General features: G+C 44.7%; 1 protein-coding gene across 12 annotated transcripts in view; it reads left to right on the top strand.

The window, feature by feature from the left end:
- LRP8 (LDL receptor related protein 8) overlaps window positions 1–25,543 on the top strand; it is a 77,896-nt gene extending 52,353 nt beyond the window's left edge. For 6 of the 12 annotated variants that reach the window (XM_037729900.1, XM_017504399.2, XM_017504395.2 and 3 more), the window contains 11 exons: window positions 1,782–1,956; window positions 4,046–4,273; window positions 5,879–5,997; window positions 6,235–6,374; window positions 7,821–7,962; window positions 9,205–9,357; window positions 10,217–10,441; window positions 12,512–12,580; window positions 17,140–17,312; window positions 18,411–18,587; window positions 20,868–22,387. In XM_037729900.1, the coding sequence (XP_037585828.1) occupies window positions 1,782–1,956; window positions 4,046–4,273; window positions 5,879–5,997; window positions 6,235–6,374; window positions 7,821–7,962; window positions 9,205–9,357; window positions 10,217–10,441; window positions 12,512–12,580; window positions 17,140–17,312; window positions 18,411–18,587; window positions 20,868–20,906 (1,640 nt within the window). In that variant the 3' untranslated portion in view covers window positions 20,907–22,387. Of the gene's footprint in view, window positions 1–1,781; window positions 1,957–4,045; window positions 4,274–5,878; window positions 5,998–6,234; window positions 6,375–7,820; window positions 7,963–9,204; window positions 9,358–10,216; window positions 10,442–12,511; window positions 12,581–17,139; window positions 17,313–18,410; window positions 18,588–20,867 lie in introns of all 12 variants that reach the window. The other 6 variants (XM_017504392.2, XM_017504393.2, XM_017504398.2 and 3 more) reach the window with 6 other exon arrangements.
- Window positions 25,544–27,591: the final 2,048 nt, after the last annotated feature.

Genomic DNA, 27,591 nt, shown 5'->3' with positions numbered 1-27,591 from the left:
TACCCAAACTGTACAATATATAACACATACATTAGTATATCACATATGACATGTAACCTGTTCTTGTCCCCATACAGGACACATGTAATACATGGCACAGATTATGTAAATGCACTGGAGACAACACGCAACTACCCATGCATACACAAAATCCACGCATATGAATATTTAAAGTGCAACTACATAAAATTTCAAATCATAAACACACGGGGTTCCTGTCACAGTCACAGCCCTCATTTAAAATCACTCCAGCATGCCCCTTTCACCTGGCTCCTGCCTTCAGGGAGGTGAAGTGTCATTGCTGTCATTTTGGGGTGAGTCACAGCTTGTCAGTTTTTGTCCTTGCCCCTCCTGCTCCTCGAGTCCATTCTCCATGCTCTCTGTTTGTACCACACCTCTGTCTCACCCCGCCCTGCTTTGAATTAGTCTCCATCACTACGCACAGGTCACACACCCAGCCCCAGGCCCTACATGGCTCTGTTCTGGTCCCATCCTCCAGGGAGCACGTTAGCCTGGCACAGATGCACAGTGACAGGGACTGGTGGCTGGCAGTAGTGTCAGCGGGAAAACACGAGAAGGCACAGGCAGCTTGAGGGACAGGTGTTACTAGGAGCAGCCCCTCAGACAGTGGTGGTGCCAGAGAGTGGCCCAATACATCTAGAAACAGGCTGTGGAGCTGGTGCGAGGCCCTCAGAGGCCTGTGGGACAGGGACCTTCCACATGGAGTAGCCAGGAAAGTCTAGGTCACTTATTTATAATCTTAAAATCTAACCTAAATCTAAAAAAACCAACAGCTTTCGTGTATACATGAGCAGCTGTATGCTGTCTCTACTGCATGTATATAATCTGTGTCGTATATCACGTGTCCCATCTCTGCCATTGGCTCAGGACAGAGAACAAATTCTCACCGAGCTCATAGGCCCCTTTGTGTTCTGTCCCCTGCCAAGCTCTGAAGCTCATCTCTTGCTATGTCCCCAACACTTTCTGTCCTGAGTTTTCTTTCTTTTTTTTCTTTAAGACAGGGTCTCTGTCACCCAGGCTGGAGTGCAGTGGCACAATCATGGCTCACTGCAGCCTTGACCTCCTGAGTAGCTGGGACTACAGGGATGTGCCACCATGCCCAGCTAATTTTTTTTTAATAGAGATCGGATCTTGCCATATTGCCCAGGCTAAATTCCTGGCCTCAAGCAGTGTGCCAGTCTCGGCCTCCCAGAGTGTTGGGATTACCAGTGTGAGCCACCGTGCCCAGCCCCGAGTTATCTTTCTAAGAAATTTGCTTGCTCAGGTAGTTCGTTCTTGAACCACACCGTTAGGGCCCAAGCAGAGAAGGTGGTGGTTGCCGGGAAGAAATGCATGGTAGGTGGAAGGGACAACCTGAGCAAAGGCCCTGAGGCAGGAAGCCCGTCCACGGCTAGGGAATGGCATCTGGTAGCTGGAGTCAGGCCGTGCTGGAGGGGCGAGTCATGAGGCTGGACAGGAGCTCGGAGTCACACTGTGGAAGGCTTTCAGCACAGGCCTAAGGAGGAACTGGGGAGCTAGCAAGGATCTTGGAGAAGGTTGTATCTAGTAAAAAGAATAAAAATCCTCCGGCTATGCGTGGTGCTCTGCATCTTCTGCTTTCTGTACTCATTTCATCTGCTCCTGCAACCTGTCAAGTAGGAATTGTCACTACTGTTTTAAGGAAAATGGGTGTGTTGCCCAGAAAGTGAGTGGCAGTCTTGGTCTCCAGGCTTCCTGCCTCTTGCACTGACTCTTTCTCTTTCAACCTCCCTGGCTGGCAGCTGGCAAGAGCCCATCCCTGATCTTCACCAATCGGCACGAGGTGCGGAGGATCGACCTGGTGAAGCGGAACTACTCACGCCTCATCCCCATGCTCAAGAATGTCGTGGCACTAGATGTGGAAGTTGCCACCAATCGCATCTATTGGTGTGACCTCTCCTACCGTAAGATCTATAGGTGAGCAGCCACATCCTCTGCAGCAAAGCCTGAAGAGTGGGGGTGAGGGGTGGTGACAGATGAGGAGGGGACAGTGGCCTCTTCCTCTAGAGTTCCTCAGGACAGATTGGGGCTTGTGAAGAGATGCAGGATCACGGTGGATATGAAACCTCCGGGATTGTACTGGGGCTAGAGTAGGCTGAGGGTGGGCTCCCGTGGGTGAGCAGCTTTGAGCCCCAAACACCTGGGCTCTGTCTGACTTCTGGAGGCCTAATGTGGAAGCAAAAGACACAGGAAATGTTCAGCCAGGGCAGAAAGGAAGAAATTCTGGCTTTAGGGAGGACTTTCCAAGCAGCTCATATCCCTGTGTGTTGGACCCTGGGGACTCCAGATGACTTAGATCTGGTCCCTGCCCAGAGGATCCCACTCACAACACAGTGACATCCATTCGTGATGATGAGGAGGAGAAAGTACCAAGGAGGCCTCAGACCCCATCTGGGCCTCTGATCTGACGTGCCTTCCTGGATGCCATCACCCCCAGGCCAGGTTTTCACTGTGTCTTTGACGCCACAGTCAGTGACCTGGGTGCTTGGGAAGCTCTCCACACGCTGGAGGAAGCTCTCTCCTAGGACTTTCTCAGATGTCAGCAGCCTGCCTCCTTGTGTTTCTGGGCCCCCTTTAGACAGGCATGTCCTTTTTTAACCCTGAGATCCACTTGGCAGGAGTGCCAATGACCAGGCACTGGTAGACACTGAATCACTGATGAAAGAATGATGGGATGGATGGGTGGACAAGTGGACGGAAGCAAACATAGCAAGTGCCACTCACTGACAACTGGATTCCTGCCTCCCCACAACACACAGACACACTCAGTTCACACACACCCAAAAACATAACTAGAACAATGCCTGTCCAAGAGTTGTAACTGAAAGAGGCAGGATTTGGTGACAGACTAGACGCGGGGCTAAAGGAGGACATTTACTCCCAGGGAGTGAATTTTGGGAGTTTCAGGGTTTTGGCTTGGGAGGTTTCATGGATGGTGGTGCTGTTCTCTGATGTGGGAAGCAGAGGATGAGGATCAGGGGTCAGGGGTTGGGCCGTCTGGTTGGCCGAGGGGAGGGGAATGAGGATGAACAGTTTTGTACATACTGAGTTCAAGGTGTCCGTGGGACATCCAAAGGGAGCTAGTTGGCTTTGCAGTCTGGATCTTAAGAGAGTTGTTGGGATTGGAGAGTTAGCTATGGATGGCAGTGGACACTGAGGAACTAATCACCCAGAGAGCGGGCAAGAAGAAGAAAACCTCTGGGGAAACAGCATCTGGGAAAGGAAGTCCTGCTAATGTTGCCTCCTGAGTGTCTACTGTATTCTTAGCCCTTCTCTCCATTCTCACTGGCACGGTCACTCTTCAGACTCTCTTAATTTTCCCCCCAGACGCTGTAACATCCCCCTAACCAGTTTCCCTGCTTCATTCCCTCCCCTTCCAACCCATCCACTTCACAGATGCCACAGTGAACTAACAGGCTTATTGGATTATGTCCTCTGGCCTGTCCAGTTACCACTGGGGATAAATCCTAATTACTTGGCATGGTACTCAAAGCCCATCAGGATGTGGTTCCTGCCTGCACCTGACACCACATAACCAGCTCCCCGAGTAGCTTATTATTCCAGAGCAGACTTGCCTCTGGGCATTTGCACATGCCCTTATTGTTCCCTCATAGCTTTCTGTCTTGGTGAACTCGGCTCCTGGCGTACTCATCCTTCAGGACTCAATGATAAAGCCTTCTCCCGCCCTCTGGAATGATGCAGTCTCCATGCCTCTCTGCCATAACCTCTAATGCTTTCCATAATCACATTGTGTTCTATCTGGCTCTCTCTAATGGGCAGAGCTGTAGGGCAGCCCACCTTAGAAAGCTGCAGACCATGGCCCATGTAAGCCTGTACCCCTACCCTTGTACCCAAGGAATGTGAGGAGTGGAAATTATCCAAGTTCCTCTAAAAATCTACTGCCATGGCCCAGATGGAAGAGAGACAGGGCAAGTGTGCACAGGTAGCTCCAGATGGACCCATGGGTGGAACATCTGTGCCATGGCCATCTCTGGTTTCTCTTAAGCGCCTACATGGACAAGGCCAGTGACCCGAAAGAGCAGGAGGTCCTCATTGATGAGCAGCTACACTCTCCAGAGGGCCTGGCAGTGGACTGGGTCCACAGGCACATCTACTGGACCGACTCGGGCAATAAGACCATCTCAGTGGCCACAGTTGATGGTGGCCGCAGATGCACTCTCTTCAGCCATAACCTCAGTGAACCCCGAGCCATCGCTGTTGACCCCCTGCGAGGGTGAGTGTCCCCACTGAACTTCCCGTTCTCCCACTATAGGTGTTCAGTCCTCTCGTGTCTGTCACAAGAGCTATCTTGAGATCCCTAGAAGCTCTGGGCCACGCAGACACAGGCCATGGGGAAGAAAGTCCTGTTAATCCCCAACCAAGGTTCTCTGGGCGTTGATCACCAAAGTTCTCCCTGGACTCTCCGACCCACTGGTTATATCCATAGAATTGGAGCATCTCAGAGCAGAGTAGGGCTCTAGAGGTGGCCTGATAGAAGCTCCCGGGGGAGGAAGCCTCTCCTCAGCCTACTGCAGGTAGGCATCTGGCAGCTGCTTGCATACTTCCAAAGACAAGTAGCTCATTACCTTCCACAGGGCCTGTTTCATTGTGGGGCAGCTCTGCCCATTAGAAAGTGGGGTTTTTCCCTCATGATCCCAAATCTGTCTCTCTATCACTTCCTCCATTGGCCTCTGGAGTTACATAAAATATGTCTGTTCCCTGCCCTGCGGGAGAGCCAGCAAGATTTCCTCAAATCTCAAATCCAAGATCACTGGCCTGTTCTCCAGACTGCCCACCTCCATCCCCACATCCGTTACCTATGGTCTCTGGGCCCTCGCCACCCAGGCTGCCCTGCTGTGGGCACCCCTGAATTTTGGGAGTTTGGGATTCTGAACAGAACAGGACTCCCTCTCCCTCAGTGGGGATATCTTGAGATGGTTTTTTTAGCGTTGTTTCACGTTAAGTTTACCAGAATCAACAGCTGCTTCCTACTGCTGTGTCCTTGCTAAACAGGGATAAGAAAACCCTCTTCTTCAGGCAAGGGCAGCTGGTGAGGGGACCGCCACTTGGGAGGTTATATGAGGCCTTGGGAAGTGACTGATAGCTGCCATTCACTGAGCATATGTCAGGTGCTCCCAGCACAGTGCTAGGCCCTCTGACGGATACTGAGCCTCTCATTTCACCCTCACTTCATCCCTGCTCCCTGTCTGTTCTCACACAGACTTTGTGTTGTGCCTGCCACATCCTGTCCCTCACATCATAGAGTTACACCCAGCCCAACCCCGATCCACTGTGGATCTTTCAGGCTCCCAGCAGGAAACCCACTGCATACTCAAGATAACTGAAGGAGGGTTTAATAAAGGGACTATTTACAAAGGAGTGGGTAAGGTCTAGTTTACTATCTTGGATTAGTAACAATGGGCTACTCCCAGCCCTAGTAGGCCTGAGGAGACAGGAGGGGGGGCGGCGTTACCTGAGTTAAGAAGGTTACCCACTTTCTGCTCTACAACCAGAATAGAGAGGGCTTATAGGGGCCTTCCCCACACTGACACCCTGAGGCTCTAGTTAGCACTGCCAGAAATGGGAGAGTTGGGCTCACACGCTATTCAGCTGAGGCTGGGTGCAATCTTGGAGAATCCAGCATTCCTCAAATCCAGTTCTCAAATGAGGTGAAGGCTAAAGTGCCTGCTAATGCTAAGATCTGATGGCTCAAAAGGACTTTAGAGGTCTTCTCAGTCCCTACTAAACATAACCCTCAACTAGTCAATGGGTTATTGAGCTTTCGTGACTCAGACTGCCTGTCCCCAAAGGAACCAAACTGGGTTATTTTGTCTTTTAGGTTCATGTATTGGTCTGACTGGGGGTACCAGGCCAAGATTGAGAAATCTGGGCTCAACGGTGTGGACCGGCAAACACTGGTGTCAGACAATATTGAGTGGCCCAACGGAATCACCCTGGGTGAGCCCTGCCTTTCCTGGGTTGGGGCCTATTCTCGTGCCTTATCCTGATCACTGTCTGGAACACCGTGGGTCTTCTTTCTGGGTCCTCTCATGGTGCCAGTGCCTTTGTTTCCTGCTGGTTGCCCTAGGCTGGCCTCAGTGTGTGGCCTAGAAATGTGGGCAGGGAGGGATACAAAACAGGAGAGCTCCAGATTGGGGTCCCAGGTTCATGACCTGATTCTGCTTCCTTCCCAAGATCTGCTGAGCCAGCGCTTGTACTGGGTAGACTCCAAGCTGCACCAACTGTCCAGCATTGACTTCAGTGGAGGCAACAGAAAGAGGCTGATTTCCTCCACTGACTTCCTGAGCCACCCTTTTGGGATAGCTGTGTTTGAGGTGAGTCTCCGGAGAGGCCTTGGCCCACTAGGAAGCTGTAGCCTAGAAAATGTTTGTTCAAACAGATGACTCCCTGAGACTTCTTCCAATGAAAACAGGAACAGGGAAACCAACTGATTTGTTTGTATACAATCTGCGAGCTGCCTGCACACAAAGGCTCTGCAGCCCACTCTCCCCTGGCAGCCTTTCCCACGCTCTCTTCCCAAGACCCCTCTCTCAGAGCACTTCTCACAGGTGAGTTGCTAGGCATGTATGTTTCTTCTCTGTGCCCTCGGCACCTAGCACTGTACCCCATATACAAAAGGTACCCAGTAAAGGGAGGAAAGGAAGAAGGAACATACATATCCTTAGAATCATTTCCTGCCTGAGAGATGCTATTCAATTCTGCACTCTTTTGTTGACCCCTGCCAGACCTGGGGTCACAGAAGTGAATCAGATACTATCCCCGTCTCAAGAAGCTCCCAAGAAGGTGAGGAGCCAAGACCCTCCTGTACCCTGACCCTAATGACCTCTCTTCTCCGCGAATGTGGAGGCCAGAACCAACCAAGGTCTCACACATTCACCTCTTCCCCAAAATTAAATCCACCACCAAGGGGAGGGAAAGCCAGGGGATGATGGTCTGTGGTAGTCATTGGCAGGATTTGCTTGCAGCAATATTACTCAGCACTGCTCTGAAATTGTGGGCAAAGGTCCACCTCTAAGTCCAGCCCCTGCTTTAAAAGACAGGTGTGTTGGGACACAAGTGTGTGTGCTTGTTCATATACATAGCATGTACATGTAAAGTATGCATATATGCGTGAGTATATACAAATGCATCAGAATAAAGGTGTACATTCCTCTGTGGGCTGGTGCTTATGCATGTACATACACATACCAAGATGTATTTAGGCTGCATATTTAGGGGCAAATGTAGCTTTCTGTATGTGAATGAACATTTGAATATGTGTTTAGATCTGTGTATAAGGATGCACAGTTGTACCTGTATGTGTGGATTTGCTGACAGATGCACTTCTAGGCTTATATGGACTAACCATGTGGACTTGTGTGCACATCCAGAGGCTATAGGAAGCCCATCAGGGCGTAACCATCATAGCTCACACATCCTTTCCAGTCTTGGTCCCAGGCCCCAGTAATGATAATAGCTATAGAGATTAACCTTGGGTTTCTGCTGGGCTCTAGCAAGCAGGCTTAGTTCAGCATGAATGAGTCATGTTGTGGCTGTCAGTCCAAAGCACAGAATCACCGAATGATCCTCTAAGACAGAAGGGAACCAAGAGAGGCACATCACAGATCAGAGGCTGGAAGCCCCACTGTGAATCCATGGACCAAACCGCTCAGGGAAGATTTTAGGGTAGTTCTCATGACTATGGTTTGGGGCTAAGCCCTCAGATTGAGGTCATGGATTTAGACTCCAGACTTTCCATCCTCTGCATCTATACCCCACAGGACAAAGTGTTCTGGACAGACCTGGAGAACGAGGCCATTTTCAGCGCAAATCGGCTCAATGGCCTGGAAATCTCCACCCTGGCTGAGAACCTCAATAACCCACATGACATTGTTGTCTTCCATGAGCTGAAGCAGCCAAGAGGTGAGCTGTCTCTGGTCCTAGGTGCCAGGTCCCCTCCCTGTGTCCTCTCCTTCCACCAGACAGCCTGTGTTCACATTCAGGTCACAACTCAGCAACCCCAGGAATAATAATAATCCCTCTTGTTGGTAGAGTACTTTGTCATCATGTTTTATCTCATTTTACCTCAAGTTCTTTGTGAAATAAGGCTGAGTATAAATGAATACATAATGTCCTGTTTTTGCCAATCCTACAAAGTGTGGGTATTACTCTTCTTTTCACAGTAGAGGAAACAGAAGCTCAGAGAGGTAAAATAATGTTAGCAGGTGGCAGAACTAAAACCTAAACCTAGGCCTGTCTGATTCCAAAGCTGCTTCCACCATGACACATTGCTTCTAACTTGCTGTTTGTAGCCATTTTGCAGTGGTATAAGGCTTATGTATCTAAGGGCTTATGAGTCAGCTTATTGGCTGGGACTAAAATCTAGGAGTCCTACTACTAGGTTGTCCCCTCCTCTAACACTAGGATATACTAATTCTAATTGTAACTGAAGTGTTGGCTGCCAGGGTGAAGCTGGGAAAGCAAGGGAGTGTAAGAAGATAGGACTGGTGCCTGATTCTTGACCTAGAAATTCAAATGAGAGACATAGTGTGTGGCATAGGCAAAAAACAAAAACCACGGGCTTATGGGCTTTGGGGCCCAGCAGACCTCAATTTAAGTTCTAGCTCCAGTCTAGACATGGTGGCTCATGCCTGTAATCCCAACACTGACAGGCTGAGGCAGGAGGATCCCTTGAGCCCAGGAGCTCAGGGCAGCAGTGGGCTATGATTGCCTTACTGTACTCTGGCCTCAGCAAGACCTCTTCTCTTAAAAAAAAAAAAAAAATTCGTAGAGTATAGCTTTGACGAGTTTGTTCTCTTTGAGCCTAGGCATCTTTATCTGTTGGTCTGGGGTGTAATATCCCCACCTCTCAGAATTTTTGCAAGGATTAAATGAGAATATGAGGATAAAACACCAGGTACGGTGCTGGAAAGTACCAGTAAAAGTAGTAGGGAGGCCGGGCACAGTGGCTTACGTCTGCAATTTCAGCACTTGTACTCCAAGAGCTTTGGGGGAAAAAAGAAAGAAAAAGAAAAAAGAAATACATAAAAAAGGTAGTAGGGCAAGCTTTCTGAGCGAGCCATGTGGGAAAGGCCTCTTCCTCAGGAGGCAGGAAGACCTGGCATGTCCTGTCTGTGCCCCAGCTGTCTCCCTCTCTGCCATTAGCTGCAGATGCCTGTGAGCTGAGTGCCCAGCCTAATGGAGGCTGTGAGTACCTGTGCCTTCCTGCTCCTCAGATCTCCAGCCACTCTCCCAAGTACACGTGTGCCTGTCCTGACACAATGTGGCTAGGTCCAGACATGAAGAGGTGCTACCGAGGTAAGTAGACCTTCCAGGAGGGCTGGCCCCTTGCAATGTCAGAACCCCACCCTGCTGAAATCTTCCTTTGGCTCTGGGACACAGTATGCTGCTGGTTCTCTTCCATCTTCCATGGCTACTTGGTGCCTTTTCAGGGCTTCTCTTTTTTACCTTCCTCGAATGTTCATCTCTCCAGGATCCTTCCATACCTTTTTCTCACTCCCAAGGAAAAAATGCACATATACAAAAAATATTTTAAATTTGGTTTCAGGGAGCTTCTGGAACCCTTTAAAAACCTCATAGTAAGAACCCTTAATCTCCATGGCTTCAATACATGTAGATAACCATGTGTGTGCCTATTTCTCACCTAGAACTTAGCAAACACTACACAGGAGCCCTTCTGCAATATGATTGGGGCTAATAGTAAGTTTATACTTCAACTGCATACATATATTCATGTCCCAATCTTGATGTATAGCCAAGGCCTTTTATTTGAGCCTAAGTCTACTGCATTATTAATAATTTACAGGTTTAATTGTTTAAAGTGGAATAAGAATTTAAATCTATTGGTATGACAATATGAGTGTAAAATTCTTCTAGATTTATCTGATTTCCCCTTCCTGTGGTCTTTTTATTGGTGGTTTTACGCACAACTAATTCTACATTAGTGTTTTAATGACTCATCTTTATGGCCTCAAAGTGAAGTGCTTAGCATTCAGCTAAATAAAAGATCATAGCCCACCAGGGAGATTAGGAAAGGCTTCACAGAAGTGGCATTTGAGCTACGCCATGATGATAAGTTCCTAAGTATAACTCAGAGGCAATAACTTAGGCAACGAAATTATCTGTCCAAGTGACCTCCATGGTATTTCCCCTCCAGCACCTCAATCTACCTCAACTACGACGTTAGCCTCTACCACGACGAGGACAGTACCTGCCACCGCAAGAGCCCCTGGGACCACCGTTCACAGCCCCACCTACCAGAACCACAGCACAGAGACACCAAGCCTGGCAGCTGCAGTCCCAAGCTCAGTTAGTGTCCCCAGGGCTCCCAGCATCAGCCCGTCTACCCTAAGCCCTGCAACCAGCAACCACTCCCAGCACTGTAAGGAAATGAGTTCTGCATTCTTTCATGACATGGGAGGGCTCCTAGGGAAGCCAGGATGAGGGGTATGTGATATGAGGAACCTACCAGAGCTGAATATTGCGTATCTTTGAGGAGATTACTGCATATCTGAGAGACAGGTAGAGTGCCAGCTTGTGATTTGGGACTCCCAGGTGCCCCTACCTTACAGAGGGTCTGGCAGGAAGCTGAGACACTCTGAGCCTCAGTTGCTTCTCTTGCAAAGTAGAAATAACCACACTTCCACAACCTGCTTCACAAAATTGCCATGAGAGACAAAGGTATAACCAGTGTAACTGGAGATGCTCATGCACACAGCCCTTGCTGACTGTGTGTGTGTGTGTGTGTGTGTGTGTGTGTGTGTGTGTGTGTGTGTGTCTATGTTTTACAGAGTTTTGATGTGTATATGAGCAGGGGTCCCTTGTGTTTGGAAAGCTCTGATCTCAGTCCCCAGCAGGTCCCCAGAGAGTAATATCCACAACCGTGGTCTCCTTGTACCTTTTTCCAACCCTGAGATGAAAATAATTAAGTTCACCACTTATTAAATCATTGGGAGCAATAATTGTCACTGCTAGAAATGTTCTATCTCATTAATCAGCAAATACCTTTTTAATTGAGTTACCTGCCAGGGGGAGTTCATTTAAAAGATAAACTATCTTTTTAATTTTTTCCCCTACATGGATGGCCCAGAAACCAAGCTGCTCAGCAGCACCTTTCTAATTGGTCCTATTTTGCCAGCAGAAGCTGGGTTTTTGGAGTGAAGCACTTACTCCAAAGTTTGCAGAGGCAGGCAGAACATGTGTGAATTCCAGTTCCTCTCATCTGAGGGCAGAGCCCCTCACCAGCTGCTTCTTACTGGCTTCCTCATGCTCTAGGTTTTAATGTCACTGTCCAGTGTTCACTGTGGCCCAGAGCGGGAGGACAGCAGCATTTCCATAGTTAGCTCTGGAAGCAAGCAGTGCAGCTCTTTTCTCTCCTTAATTGTTAGACTGTCTTGGAGTAACATGGATCCAGTCACATTGAGAGAGGATGCGCCTTGGGCCATTGCTGGGGGAAGTCATCTCCTCATCTGCAGGAAGTGTAGATGATGGCTCCTTTTCACACCGCAGGGAGCTGTCAGGATCTAAGGGAAAAACGCTTTCTGAACTATAAAGTGCTTCACAAATGTTACAATGAAGATGGCACAGCGTAGTCTTTCAAAAAGACAGTATATTTCACTTTTCAGTGTAAAAATGTGCTTTTACATATATTTTTAAAATTTAGACCTTACAACAACCCCTATCCCACTCTCTACCCTCTTTGAACTAGGCAAAGTTGTGCCAAGCATTTTATATTCATTTTAAATGAATTATTTCATTTAATCCTTACCATATGCCAAGGATATAGGTGATATCACTATTTTAAAGATATAAAAGTATATCATGTGATGTGTTTATGATATATAAAAATTGGCCCAAGGTCACATGGATAGTGAATAGTAGAGCTGGGACTTGAACCCAGAAGTCTGACACAGAAGCCTGTGCTCTGGATTCCTCCACACTATACTATGTCCCATTTTAATTACTTATGAAAAAGTAATAATAATAATGCAGATGGACAGACAGCTCACCAAAAACAGTACTGGCAAAGAAGCAGTTACTGATGGGAAAAGGCAAATGGCCTAGTCCATCAGCAACACAAAGACCTAGGTACTCACCTTGCCATGCACAACCCCAGCTTCCGACCACCATGGTACTGTGGAAAGTCCCCAACTCATGGGACTTGGGGCATGAGTCCTGGGTTCAGGTCCCAGCTCTGCCACTTTTCTGTGAGTCCCCGCACCCCTCAGTTAAGACTCAGTTTCCTCGCCTGTAAAATGGAGATAACTTCTGTCCTGCTTGCCTCACAGGAGTTGTGATAGGATCTGGAAAGACTGAATTATTAGGTGTTAGCCAGGATCATCATTTCGGAATGAAGATGAGATGCAGTTGGGTAGTTCTCACCAGTTGAGGCCAGTATGGGCTTGGACACGTAGTGACAGAGCATCACTCTGCAAATGTTTGTGTTTTGCAGATGGAAATGAAGACAATAAGATGGGCTCAACAGTCACTGCCGCTGTTATCGGGATCATCGTGCCTATAGGTGAGTGTGGCCCCCAGTCACTGAGGAGAAAAGAGAGACCCTGCTCAGGCCTAGGGAAAAGCCCTAGCAGGGTAGATAACTTGGCCTGCCCTATTGACTTGTTCTGCGCTTGCAGCCTTCCTGCCCACCTCTCAGTCCTGATTTAATTTGGTTTTTCAAATTAAATCAGGCTCTTCAGGACCTGGCCCCAAGTGACCTTCCAAGTACACCCCCCATCTCCCGCCTCGATTCACACTCTACACTCCAGCCACGTGAAGTGCGACTATATGATCCCTATTCTCCCCAGCTCCTAGCAATGTCTGGCACATGGTAGGAAATCAAGGATTTGTTGAATTAATGAATAGAGCTGCTTACCATTCCTTTAATAAGTCATACTGTCTTGTTTTCTTTCTGTTTGGTTTTCAACAACTATTTATTAAGCAGCTACTGTGTGCCAAACTGTGATAAGGGGAGGAAAGGCAGTTAAAGATAAATAAAACGTGGTTCTGTCCTACAAAAGTGTATAGTCTTGCTGGAGAGACACACATAACACAGATAAGTTCGTTATGACCTGGTGGGTCCTAAGGTTAAGCTGTATGCACTGACTTCAGAGACAGTGCTGAGGATATACTTAACTTGGGCTGGAGGAGAGGGTAAGAGGGTAGGGGAGGTTTCCTAAGGGAAGTGATATTTGTGTTGGGTCAGCCAAGTGAAGGAGGATCAAGAGCAGTCCAAGCAGTGGAGACAGGATGAGCAAAGCCAGGAGTAGGAAATGGCCTAGAAGGGTCAGGATGGGGTGGGTTTAGAACTAGAAGGAGATTAGTATGGCCACAGTATAACACTTGGTTAAGACCTCACAGAGAACCACGGGGGGGCTGATTCATTCTCTTCCTCTCCAGTGTTCACGCAGTATCATGTACATCACTCTCTTAGCAGTCTCATCTCTTAGCAGCCTCTTTGAATTGTGATTGTCCATTCAGAGCTTTATCTCCCTTATTTGCCTATGAGTACTTCAAGGACAGGAACTTTGTCCTTTTATCCTGGGACTCTTCAGTATGGCAAGTTAGTCAGCAAATGTTTTAAAAACTTCTCCCCTGTGTGAGACACTGTGCCAAGTGCCAAGGATCCAGGGAAGAAAAAGATAAAGACTTTAAGAGCTTTCAGCCTTTAATCAGACTAAGCAAAAATAAAGTCATTTAATATAGATGTTAATACGTATCATAATGTGCTATATAATAGGGGCATGTTGGATATAGATAGAGACAGAGGAACAGTGTAATAGTGGCATGATATTCCTGTGAAGGGATAGTAGAAGGAAAGGTAATTCCAGAGTAAAAGTGGAGCTTCTGGAGAAGATGGCATTTGAATTGGCCTTGAAAGGCTTCACCAGAAGAGATGTTGGTGAGATGATTATTTCAGGATTATTTTGAGTGGAGAAAGACAAATCTACCCATTTCTTGCCATCCTGTGTCCTGTAGAAAGAGGCAGATGTTTGCTGTTTCGCTGACATAACTTACTCTGAAATAATATTTCTAATTTCTGCTAATCTGAGGAGTGAAAGATGAGAATTGTTTCCCTAACATTTCCCTGTGAGGTAGAGTATCTTTTCATAAGCTTATCGCCACTTGACTTATATTTTATCTGTTATGAATCTCCTACTCACAGTCTCTTCTTATTTTTCTATTGGCTATCTTTTTCTTATTTATAGAAATATTTATACGTGACGAATATGAAACCTTTAAAATGTATGTCACAAATATTTTCTACCAGTCTGACAGGTTTTCAAGTTTGTTTATGGTATCTTTTGCCATGCATAGTATAAAACTTTGAAGTATCAGATCTGTCAGTCTTTTGTTTTATGATTTCTGGGTTTTGTGTCTTGCTTAAGAAGATCTGCCTTGGCCGGGCACGGTGGCTCACGCCTGTAATCCCAGTACTTTGGAAGGCCGAGGCGGGTGGATCACGAGGTCAAGAGATCGAGACCATCCTGGTCAACATGGTGAAACCCCGTCTCTACTAAAAATACAAAAAATCAGCTGGGCATGGTGGCGCATGCCTGTAATCCCAGCTACTCAGGAGGCTGAGGCAGGAGAATTGCCTGAACCCAGGACGCGGAGGTTGCGGTGAGCCGAGATTGCGCCATTGCACTCCAGCCTGGGTAACAAGAGTGAAACTGTCTCAAAAAAAAAAAAAAGAAGATCTGCCTCACTCTAAATTATTAAAATATTTCCTGATATTTTATTTTTGTACCTCAAATTTCTTTTTTAGTATTTAGATATTAATCTATTTTGAATTTAAATTTTAGAGTATGGTATGAGGTAGATTTCTTTTCTCTGTATACCTGTCTAGTTTCCCCAATACCATTATTAAATAATCCATACTTCTCTCCTGACTTACACTGTCATCTTTATTATAAACTACATCCCATACATACTTTGATTTGCATCTGAGCAGTTTATTTTCCTCACTGATTTATATCTCCCTACATACTATTAGCACAACTTCATGATATGTTACACTCACAACCTCTTCTCAGCCATTTTTATTCCTTTTCTCTACTAGGTGAACTTCAGAATAAGCTTATAAATTCTATAAAAATTTTGGTAAAATTTGTATCAAGATTGCTTTAGATAAGTAAGTTTATGTGAGGAGAATATACATTTTTAATACAGTAAAGCATCCCATCCAGAAATGTGGTATACCTATTTATTTCATTCTTCTTTTATGTCCTTCAGTAGAATGTTAGAGATCACATAGGACTTGCATGTTTCTTCTTAGGCTTTCCTAGTTATTTTATAGTTTTTTGATGGGCTATCATGAATGTGTTTTTATTCTGCTACATTTTCTTTCTTTTTTTTTTTTTAAGAGACAAGCTCTTGCACTCTTGACCAGGCTGGAGTACAGTGGTGCAATCACAGTTCACTGCTTCCTCAAACTCCTGGGCTGAAGGGATTCTCCTGCCTCAGCATCCCAAGTAGCTGGGACAACAGGCATGCACACCACACCTGGCTAATTTTTAAAATTTATTTTTCTGTAGAGACCAGGGCTCACCATCTTGCCTAGGCTGGTCTTGAACTCCTGGGTTCAAGCAATCCTCCTGCTTCAGCCTCCCAATATGTTGGGATTACATGTGTGAGCCACCGTGCCTGGCCCCCATTACATTTTCTAATTAGTTCTTGCTGATTAAAAAGAAGTCCAATGATCTTTTATGTTGAATCTTGCTGATTAAAAAGAAGGCTAATGATCTTTTATGTTGATTCTTGATTAACTAAAATTATTTCTGATAGTTTTTCACTAGCTTCTCTAAGAGTTTCTGAAAATACAAATAGCTGTTAGTAACAGTTTGGTTTCCTCCATTCATTCATTCATTCATTCATTCAGAGACAGTCTCACTCTGTTGCCCAGGTTGGAGTGCAGTGGCACGATTGTGGCTCACTGCAGCCTCGATCTCCCAGGCTCAAGCAATCCTCCCACCTCAGCATTCTGAGTAGCTGGGACTATAGGTGGGCTCACCTGCCCAGCTCATTTTTGTATTTTTTTTAGAGATGGGGTTTTGCCATGTTGGCCAGGCTGGTCTCAAACTCCTGGCCTCAAGTAATCTGCCTGCCTCGGCCTCCCAAAGTGCTGGAATTACAGGCGTGAGCCACTGCACCTGGCCTCCTTTCCATATTTATACCCTTAAATTTTTTCTGGCCGTACTGCATCGCTAGATCTCTAGGACAATAAATATTAGCAGTGATAACTGCCTTGTTCCTGTCTTTAATGCATATCAGTTATTGTAATCTTACTAAGACAGAAACCCCTTCTATAGCATCCTAAATAGGTGCTCATTCAGCCTCCACTGGGGTGCTCAGAGTGACTGCTAACCACCTTACAAAGCTACTTGCTCCATTTTTACCCAGCTGTGTTGGAGAGAGCTTCCTCCTTTAATCATTAACATACTCATTTATTCTAAATCAGAGTTTGTGTTGCTCTCTGTGTCTCCTTCTAGAGATGTTCCTCTTCAGGTGGGGCCCCACCTTTGGAAATAAACACTCTATTCTGGCTCCATCCCACTCTCCACCCCCACAGTTTGGGAGAGAATGGTTTTCTTAGAGAAATCTAGGGAAGCAGCAGCATTAGGGTAAAGGTGTGGTAAAGAAATTCACTCATTCATTTAGCACATGTTACTAGGCACCTACTCAGTGCTAGGAACTGGGCATAGAGAGTTTTAAAAAAAGACACAGTCCCTGCCCTGAAAAAGCTATGTAGCTGGGAGTACAGATACATTTCCCTGTGAGGTCGAGTATCTTTTCATAAGTAAGATACCATGTGTGGTCTGGGAGCACACGTAAGAAAGCAACTGACTCTGCCCACAGTTGGGGAAGACTTCACATTTGAGCAGGATCTTGAAGGATTAATAGTTAATAAAAGAAAGAAGGGATGGGAGGTGGGCTTTCAAACAGAAGAAAAAGAACATGCAGAAACAGAGTCTGAGGAGCAAGGGGCAGTGAAGGTGGAGTGGTGGCAAGCCTTGCCCTGATGTCTGGGCGGTGGGCAGGAGCCTGCTGGAGGTCCAGTGTAATGTGTCTTTCCTCCAGTGGTGATAGCCCTGCTGTGCATGAGTGGCTACCTGATCTGGAGAAACTGGAAGCGGAAGAACACCAAAAGCATGAATTTTGACAACCCAGTATACAGGAAAACAACAGAAGAAGAAGATGAAGATGAGCTCCATCTAGGGAGGACTGCTCAGATTGGCCATGTCTATCCTGCAGTAAGTATTTCTCACTGGGAGAATTCCTACCTTCTGACCTTCTTCCCTCCCCTCCTTTCTTTCTTCCCTCCCTCCCTCTCCCCTTATTCCTTACATCCTTCTGTTCTTCTTCCCTCCCTCCCTTTCTTCTTTTTTTCCTTCCTTCTCTCCTTCCCTTCCTCCTTCCTTCTCTCCTTCCCTTCCTCCTTCCTTCCTCCCGCCAATATTTATCAAGAATGTAACATGTATCAGGCACTGTTCTAGGCCCTGGGGAACATAGAAATGATGGGGTAGGTGATTAGGGTAAAAAGGTATCAGGACTACCTTGTACCTAGAGGCTCTTCCTGGCAGTTACAAAAGCCAAATGGCTCTCTTTCTACTCAGTAAGTTTTCAGAACCTTTGGCCTGGAAGGGTAACTGTGGACGTTTAATTCAAATGTATTCATTTCAATACTGTATGCCAGTTATGTGCCAAGCACCACATTAGGTATCAAGTGTTCAAAAGTCCATAAGGAATGTCCTTGCTCCCAAGAAGCTGGTAGGGAGTTAGAGATAGTAACATCAGTGGTATAATTGTGTGCTGAGCGCCATGGTGGAAGCTCAGGAGTCCCCTCTTCTAGAAAGCTTTCCTTGGCTTGCTTTGTTCTCCCATCAGTCCTCTGGACCTCTCTACCTCACACTGTAGTCCACTTGTCTTTTACTCAGTGGTCTCCTCACTAAACCATAAGATCCTTGAGGGCAGAACTGTCAGATTAATCTGTTTTCCTGATGCCTAGCACAGCATAGCTGACGCCCAACAAATATTTATTGAACAGATGCTGTGGAAACATCAACAAGGGAGCTATGAATTTTGTCTGGGGAATCAGGCAAGGAATGCCTCACAGAGGAGGTGACAGATGAACTATGTCCTTGAAAGATTAATAGCAGTTTTGCAAGGAGAGAAGGGGGGACATGGCATTCCAGATAGAAGCATGTGCAAAGACTTAAAGACACAACACAGCATGGCTTTTTGGGGGAATGAGGACCACGAAGTGGCACAGCAGGTGTCACTGTTATACAGCAGAGTCAGGGGGCTGAGTGTGACCTCAGAGGTCATCCACAGTGCCATCCCCCTGTCAGGCAATCAGCAGCTTTGATCGCCCACTGTGGGCAGAGCCCTGTCTTGGGGAGACCAGAGAACTGGAAGACCCAGCCCCTGCCCTCAAGGAGCTTTTTGTCTTGCCGGGGGAACCAAGGTCACAGCTGCACCAACTCCCGAAGAACCCTCTTTCCGAGCTGCCTGTCGTCAAGTGCAAGGTAGGGCAGTGCCACTCTAAGTCTGAGGGGCTGGTGAGTGAGGGCATGAACCACGGCAGGTGCAGCCAATCCTAGAAGGCTTTCTGGTTTGGGAAGGCTGCAAATGTAAGCTGGATATTGGGGCAAAGAGGAAAAATGGGTTAGTCACAGACCAGTGAAATGGCATGTGGAAGAAAGTGATCAAGTTTGGGGCAGGGCAGACAGAATTGCTGCTGAGGCAAATTGTTCATGAAGGGGAGACATGGGAAATGAGGTGGAGCAAATGAGCAGGGTTAGCAAATGGCCTTGAGGATCCTTAACCTCGGCCAGTCAAAAAAAATAGTTGCTTGACCAATTTTTGAAGGTCAGAGGGGACACAGTGGAAGAAGCACTGAACTTGGAATAAGAGAACTCCCAGTTCCATCATTCCACAGCCCTGTGATCTCAGTCACTTCTCTCTGCTCACTGTTCTTTGTAAAATGAGAGTAACAACCCCCATTCTACCTGCCTCCTGAGTTTATAAAGTGCAAGTGAGACAGCACATGTGAGAGTACTTTGTGACTTACAAAGCACCCTGCACATGTAAAGTAACATTATTTCCAGAGAAAGAAGTGACTCAGGGGGAGTGATTTCTGATGAGTCTAAGGACTGAGTAATAAGCTCCTGCCAATTGCAGAGAAATGAACATTTAGTGAGCACCTACTGTGTGTGAGACACTGTTCTCAGTGTTTTACATACATTATCTCATTTAATCTTCATAATAGCCTTATCAAGCTGATATTAATAGCCCCATTTTGCAGATGAGGAAACTGAGACTCATAGAAATTGAATAACTTGCCTAAGGTCATAGCCAGGAAGTGGCAGAACCAGAATTTAAACTCCAGTCTGTATATACACAAAAGCCCATGCTCTTTCCTTTATATCATGAGGAAAATAGCCTTGAAGCTCTGGAAATCAATATTCTCAACAACCCGTTCTCTCCTCTGTCCATTTCTCAGGTAACTGTACCATTACTACTGGGGCCTCTCTTTGGCCTGGAGATCTGTCTTGGAGAGAGTGGGAGGGTGGCTAGACTAGAATAAGATAGTCTCAAATAGCTACACTAGTGGAAGATGGTCATTGCATTCTTAAAAAACTACAGATAACCCAAAGGTTACTTGAAAGGCAGTAGAGTTACTTTTTATCATATGTAGAATGTCCAGAGATGGGAGATACTAGTCTGATTCTATTTTATGCTGGTTACGGTGACCTGGGATACTCTAGACCCTATGTGTTGTTAGGTACTATATTAAACACTCTCTGTGCATTATCTCATTTGATTCCTCAACAACCCTATGAGGTAGATCCTATTATTATTCCCATTTGATAGATAATAAAACTAAGTCTCAGAGAAGTAAAGTGCCTGGCCCAAATTCACATAACTATGAGAAAAATACTGAAGCTGGGGAGAGTCTTTCCAAAGGAGGGTATCCAGGAAATGTAAAAGAGGCAAACAAGATTACATCAGGACCAGTTAGATGTGTATCATGGAGAAGAAAACATTCAGAATGAAGGGAAGGGAATTCAAACACCATCTATAAATGTCAAGGATTGTCCTACGTAGAACTGTCTCTGAGTCTGAGAGATGGAATCAGGGAATGTCAGAAGATATAAAGAAACAAATTTCACATTAGCATAGGAATGGAATAGACTGGCTCAGGGATTAGTGGGCTCACCATCTCACAGTCAGCCATTTTTGGCAGACAGGAGTCTAGCATCTACCCAATGACTGGAAAGTAGGGATAAGGGAGAGAGGGGTGGAATTTATTTAACCTGCATTGCCTTCCAATCCTGTTTAATCTGTTGGGAAGGTGAAGTATATTACCTTCCTAAATGTGATTAGCATGCTAGAGACAAGTAACTCATAGCCTGAAATTTAACATTTGCCAAAGCTAACCCACTGAAATTGACCAAACCTAAAATCCTATAAGGGAGGATTGAGAAAATTTAGATCCGTGTGACTCTTCTTTACAAAGATACAAAACAAAATGATGAAAAAAATCTACAGCTTTGGATTCATACAGACCGGGGGCCAAATTTTAGTTCAGCCACTTGCTATGTGATCCAGAACAAACCGTACTTAAGCTCATTGAGTTTGTTTTCTCATCTGTAAAATAAATGTGATAAATCTTGTCTCTTGGGATAGTTTGAAGATTATGTGAGCTAATACCTGTTAAAGTAACGTAAGTCTGTACTTGTCAATACTCAATAAATAGTAACTCTTATGCATCTAATGATGAATTCTTTGGTTTGTCTCCCCAGCGAGTGGCGTTAAGCCTTGAAGATGATGGACTACCCTGAGGATGGGATTGCCCCCTTCGTGCCTCATGGAATTCAGTCCCACGCATTACACTCTGGATGGTGTATGACTGGATGAATGGGTTTCTGTTTATGGGTCTGTGTGAGTGTGTGTGTGTGTGTGTGTGTGTGTGTGTGTGTGATTTTTTTAAAATTTATGTTGCGGAAAGGTAACCACAAAGTTATGATGAACTGCAAACATCCAAAGGATGTGAGAGTTTTTCTATGTATAATGTTTTATACACTTTTTAACTGGTTGCACTACCCATGAGGAATTCGTGGAATGGCTACTGCTGAGTGACTAACATGATGCACATAACCAAATGGGGGCCAATGGCACAGTACCTTACTCATCATTTAAAAACTATCTTTACAGAAGATGTTTAGTTGGGGGGGGGTTAGGTTTGGGGGGATTTGTTTTTTGTAAATAAGATGATTATGCTTTGTGGCTATCCATCAACATAAGTAAGAAAAAAACACATCAACTCCCTCCCCCATTTAGATTATTTATTAACATATTTCAAAAATCAGATGAGTTCTATAATTTAGAGAAGTGAGAGTATTTATTTTTGGTATGACTGGTCCACCACACAGACTCTGTGTGTGTATATGTGTGTGTTTTTATGTGTATGTGTGAGACAGAGAAAAATCTGTAGAGAAGAGGCACACCTATGGCTACTGTTCAAATACATAAAGATAAATTTACTTTAACACAGTCCACAAGGGGTATATCTTGTAGTTTTCAGAAAAGCCTTTGGAAATCTGGCTCAGAAAATAGATACCATGGTTTGTGCAAATAGGTAGTGAATAAGGCAAATCTTTTCACCTCTGGCTATTCCTGAGACCCTAGTAAGTCAGGAACAGCCTTTCAGCTCACCCATGGCTGCCCTGACTCCTACCTGGGCTTTCTTGTCTTTGGCAAAGGTCAGCCTACAGACATTACATGGTACCAGAGCACTCAGAAACTCAAGACAGAATATGCCTCACCCTCAGCTACTCCTTGTTTTAAAGTTCAGCTCTTTGAGTAACTTCTTCAATTTCTTTCAGGACACTTGGGTTGAATTCAGTAAGTTTCCTCTGAAGCACCCTGCAGGGTGCCATCCTTACAGAGCTAAGTGGAGACATTTCCAGAACAGCCCAAGTTTACTGTAGAGACTGGCCCAGGCACTGAAGGTCTGGGACATGCTGTGGATGAGGATAAAGATGGTGGAATAGGTTTTATTACATCTCTTATTTCTCTTTTCCCCTTACCCTCTACCATTTCCTTTAGGTGGGGAAACATTTTAAAGTAATAAATAGGTTACTTACCATCATATGTTCATCTAGGTTAAACTAATTTTTGGCTTAAGTCAGAACAATTGGCCAAACCTGAAGTCCTATTTGAGGGGGGAAATGGCATATGCAATATTATAGTATATTGAGTATTTATGTTCACACAGGAATTTGGTTTACTGCTTTGTAAATAAAAGGAAGAACTCTGGGTATATGTATAGATGTCCTTCGTTATAGATACCTTCTTTGCTTTTCCTGGCCTTGGGGGAGGAAGGGAGAAGTGCTCTTTTCTATTTGTGTGGGGTCTGCCATTGGAAACATAATCCTGTAGTCCTAGAAGGATTCAGTCCCCACTGGCTTTCCCATCCAAAGAGAAAGAGTTTGAGTTTCTTAACTCTGCTCTTCTACCACTTACTCCCACTAGACAACCAGGGGAAAGGTGCAACACGGAAGTGTCTGACTTAAGTAGAAGCAGGGACATGCATCTAACCTTATCATACCTGAAACTTGACACACTTAAGCAAATGCCTTCCTATCCCCACCCACCAGATGCCCCCAGCTCAATGAAGGTTGGATGTCTCACCAGTTTGATATCCTTTGAATTTCCATTCAGACATTCTAGAGTTCTAGCATCCTGTTCCTAGGGCCTTCCTCTGCGTCCCTCTTGGTCTCCTAAACTCTAAGAAAACAACTACATTCTGGAGCTTGGGCACTGTGTTTTGCATAAGCCAGCAATCTCCTCATGACATGCATGTGTTGATAGTCCTGAAACATTCACTGAGAGGGTACATGCGGTCGACATAGAATGACCAATACCAAACAATTTTAAGAACAGGTGGCCAACTCCTATGGGGCTTTATCACATATTACTATTCTTTTAAGAACAGAAAGTAATATTATTTTTGACGGAAGAAAAATGACAGTGAAAAACATGGAAATTTACTTAAAACAAGTAACTTTTTCTGTAACCTTCTTCCAAAGAAACTGCATTTTTAAGGAATTAAATGATAACAGTGGCTAAGTCATAGTTTCTAAACTTTCAGTCAGATCCTGGCATTCACAGAAAAACATAATGAATGGGGTCTGGACAAACAGCCTGAGATCTCAAAACGATGATGAAATTCACAACTTTCTCAGAGACACCCATGTTTCCAGCATGTGCTACAGCTGCAGTTTGAAGGAGGCAGCTATGGGAGCAACCCTTTACAAGAAACAAATTGTAAAATACTGATGTGTTAGATGGCAGTAAATAAGATGAAACCTGAGGAGTCAGATCCACCTTCCCCCTATTCATAGAGGCCTTTCAGCCTCATTTTGAGGTGTAAGTTATATATATTTTGCCTTTTGCACCCGTGCATAGGTATCTACAGCCAATCACAGATCACAGAGTCACTGGACTATAGAGCTGGAAGGAAGCTCAGAGATAATGCCAAGAGGGCAGAAAATTTACCAGAAGCCAGTCCCAGTGCTTTTCCCCCATTTCCTTCTGCAGGAAGACTATTTTTGGCTGCCTGAACATTGTATCAAACCTGCTACCTATACTATGGTCTACCTTTCCAGTGGAATTACAAAGGCACTGGTTGAGATGCTTTCCAGAAACAGAGAAAATGAAAATTGTATTTACTCTTCACAGCACAATTATTTATAAAACAGATAGAAGTAACCTGTTAACTGGCAAAAAGAGAATGAGATCAGATTTAAGCGTATGGCAGTAAGTCCTATTGACTCCTCCAGTATATTCACTCACTAAAATCACTCACTAGGTACCAACTACACACCTGGCACTGCAGATGTAAAGGTCAGTCAAACATGTTTTGACTTTACAGAGGTCACAGTAGCAGTGGAGGAAGATATATGTGGAAACACAAAAGGAATAGATTCTATTCAGAGCACTGTTAGGGCACAAAGGAGAGAGAGGTCTTTCTACCTGGGAAGATGAGGAATAGGGTAATCATAGAAGTGATCTAAGTCTTAAAAAATTAAGAAGGGGATTCCATGCTGCTTCAGGCAGAGACACCCTGAGCCAAAACACAGAGGCATGAATCAGCATGGGGATGTTAAGGAACTGCACATAGTTCATTATAACAGGAACAAAAGGCTCAAGGGAGACTTAGCAAGAAATGAGGCTAGATGGAAAGAGGTTCAACGTAAGCACTTTATAGTTACATTAATTTCTGATTGAATTAATCATTTCTTGGTCATTGTTTACAAGGCACAAAATGCATCATGGAAAATTCATTAGTATGCATTCCCAGCACTTTGCAGACCTGACATATTCAGCCTCAAGCTTTCCAGTGGCCAAAGGGAAATGCTGAGTGCTTATCATATATTTGAGTCAAAGATTTTTTATATGGTCAATGAAAACTAATATAGGGCAGTGGGATTTTCACAGAAGCATGCCATGTTGTCGAGAGCCTCTTAGATTTTCTCAACTGTGAGAAAGAAACCTGAAAATTTTGAAGACATCAAGTCTGGAGAGGGGATACCAATCACTGTCCAGTCAGACACTGATGGGAATGGGGGAGTGGCACAGGAATGCAAGCCTCTCTACCCCACCCCCCAAACTCCAGCCATACACTCATCGTGTCACAGAATATAAAGGAGTTGGCATTAAAAGCTTCAGAGTAAATAATTCCTTTTCCCGAAATAGATGAAGGTAGAGTAACAGTCTTCTCACATTGTATTTTTAGGGTATGGAGAATTTAGAAGGTTAAATAATTACTACTTCAAATTTTCAGTTATTAAAAAAATCAGGAAGCTCTGTTCATTCGGGCTATGCACCATGTGCACAGTCAAGAATCAGCAGAAACCCTCTGCATTTACAAACACTTTGTGCTATAAAAAGTAATTTTTAAAAAGCCACTTGTATATATATACATATATATATATTTAAAGCCAAGGTTTTGATACTTTTTTACAAAAACTACAAGAGAAAACAAATACCTGTCCAAACCATATACTTTTAAAATAGCATTTTTTTTCCATACAAGCTGTTGTTAATTTAGGGGTAAAGTGCTGGTTTGCAAACTTCATCAGATTGTTTCTAAATGGATTTTCCTTGTTTGTCTTCCCCCACCAGCCCCTAAGTTCCCATATTTGATGTAACAATCAGGCATGTTAGAATGTTGTGTCGCACTAACTGGCTCTGCTCTTTTTGTCTTGTCATTCAAGTTCTGTTAGCTTCTGTACGCGGTGTGCCCTTTGCTGTCTGGTGTCTCTTCCGGAGGCAAGGGGGCTGAAGATGGCGTGCTGCATCTCACTAGCTGTACTGACATCATCTTGGTAAACTGAAAACCAAATGTGGACATTTGTAAAATCAGTGCACTGTTTCTAGAGAGAGATTAAATTCATTTTTTAAAAATCTTTAAGTATTGTTTCATTGTGATACTTTAATGAGGGGGGAGTGAACTATCACTGAGTCCCTAATGTGCACCAGTATTCTACATAATCTCAATCTTTGTCAACAATTCGGTGAGACAAATACTATCAATATTATCCACTGCCATTTTATACATGAGAAAATGGGTGAAGTAACTGCCCAAAGTCACAGGTTATTTTTAGTGCCCCCAAAGGACAATTGTACATGTAGCATTCTCTGCCTAAATTTTCCTTCTCTGCCTCTAGGTGACCAACTCCTATTTGTCCTTGCGTACTCCACTTAGGTAATGCCTCCTCCAGGAAGCCTTCCCTTTTCTCTAAGACTAGGTTAGATAACTCACCTCTGTACTTCCAGAACAATTTTTGTCTACTTGCATCCCAGTACTTCTGCCCTACCATTCATTCCCATGCCATTGGGGTTGCTTTTGCCAAGGTCACTCAGGACCTTGATTATAAATCTGGTAAACATTTTCAGTCTTGATCTTCCTTGACCTGGAAGCAGTAGTTAACATTGTTAGTCACTCTTTTCATGGAATACTCTTATTTTGGCTTCCATGATACCATACTCATGGTTTTTCTCCAGGATCTCTGGCCACATTTGAGTCTCCTTTACCCACCCCTTAAATTATGGTATTCCATCTCAAATCCATCCACTTTTCTATCTCCATTGCCACTACCTAAGTACACATCACCATTTTCTTGGATTACCACTGTCATAGATTACTCTTTCTTTCTTTCTCTTTCTTTCTTTTCTTTCTTTCTTTCTTTTTCTTTCTTTCTTTCTTTTCTTTCTCTCTCTCTCTCTCTGTCTCTCTTTCTCTCTTTCTCTCTTTCTTTCTTTCTTTCTTTTCTTTCTTTTCTTTCGAGACAGGGTCACACTGTTACCCAGGCTGGAGTGCAGTGGTAGCATCATAGCTCACTGCAACCTTGAACTTCTGGGCTTAAAGCAATCCTCCCACCTCAGCCTCCTGAGTAGCTGGGACTACAGGCACATGCCACAATGCCTAGCTAATTATTTTTTNTTTTTTTGAGAAAAGGTCTCTCTCTGTTGCCCAGGCTGGAGTGCGATTGCACGATCTCAGCTCACTGCAACCTCCGCCTCCTGGGCTCAAACAATTCTCCTGTCTCAGCCTCCTGAGTAACTGCAACTACAAGCATAAGCCACCTTGCCTGGCTAATAGATTAACTACTTACCTGAATGTCATACTTCTAGTCTTTTCATTTTCCAATCCACCCTACAACACCGCAGCCTAAGTGTCTTTCTAAAGTGCCATAGGTACATCACCACCACTTCATTCCACTTTCTTGCTTAAAGCCCTTCAACTGCTTCACTGCCATCAAAATCCCATATTCTTGGGTTTGCCCAAACTCTTTTAATATGGCTGATAAAGATCTTCACGATTTGGTTTCTGCCCAGTCTCCAGCTCATTACTCACTATATTTTAACCACACAGTTCTAGCCCTCTGTCTGGAACATTTCCTTAAGGACCCTACACTGCATTAGCAGCCACCTCATGTGCTTCCACAGTATCCTGTGCTTCCTTTATTGGTAATCTTATCCTTACACTGTAATTGCTTGTATGCTTCTTAACTACCTCCTCTGCAAACTCTGTAAAGAACTGTCTTGCTCAACACTGTATCCTCTCTGCACATGACACTCAGTAGATGCTCAATAAATATGCCAAATGCAGACAACACAGACACAGATCATGCTCTTTCAGTTATACCATGTCTCATATCCAAAAACCTGGATTACCTTACAGCCTGATGGGAGTTGTGTGTCCTTTAAATTTCTCAACACTTTTGTTATTTGCCACATCTGCAGATGCCAGATTCACTTATATTTTTATAATTTTACTCTTGGAAAATAACCTTGTAGCAATTGCTTAACACCTCTACTTAACTCTAATTACTACCTCAAGATTGTTGTGATGATTGAAAGAACAAGCACATGTAATCGCATTCAGCCATTTATTAGGTACTTGATACGTGGTGGTTCCCTTTTCTTTTTCTCTTATTTCTTCTCTTTTCTTCTTTT

This window comes from Cebus imitator, unplaced genomic scaffold (genome assembly GCF_001604975.1).
Source record: "Cebus imitator isolate Cc_AM_T3 unplaced genomic scaffold, Cebus_imitator-1.0 Scaffold322, whole genome shotgun sequence".
In the NCBI taxonomy this organism is placed as follows: Eukaryota; Metazoa; Chordata; class Mammalia; order Primates; family Cebidae; genus Cebus; species Cebus imitator.
Note: the sequence above shows the minus strand (reverse complement) of the source record. Positions and strands in the feature narration are given on the sequence as shown.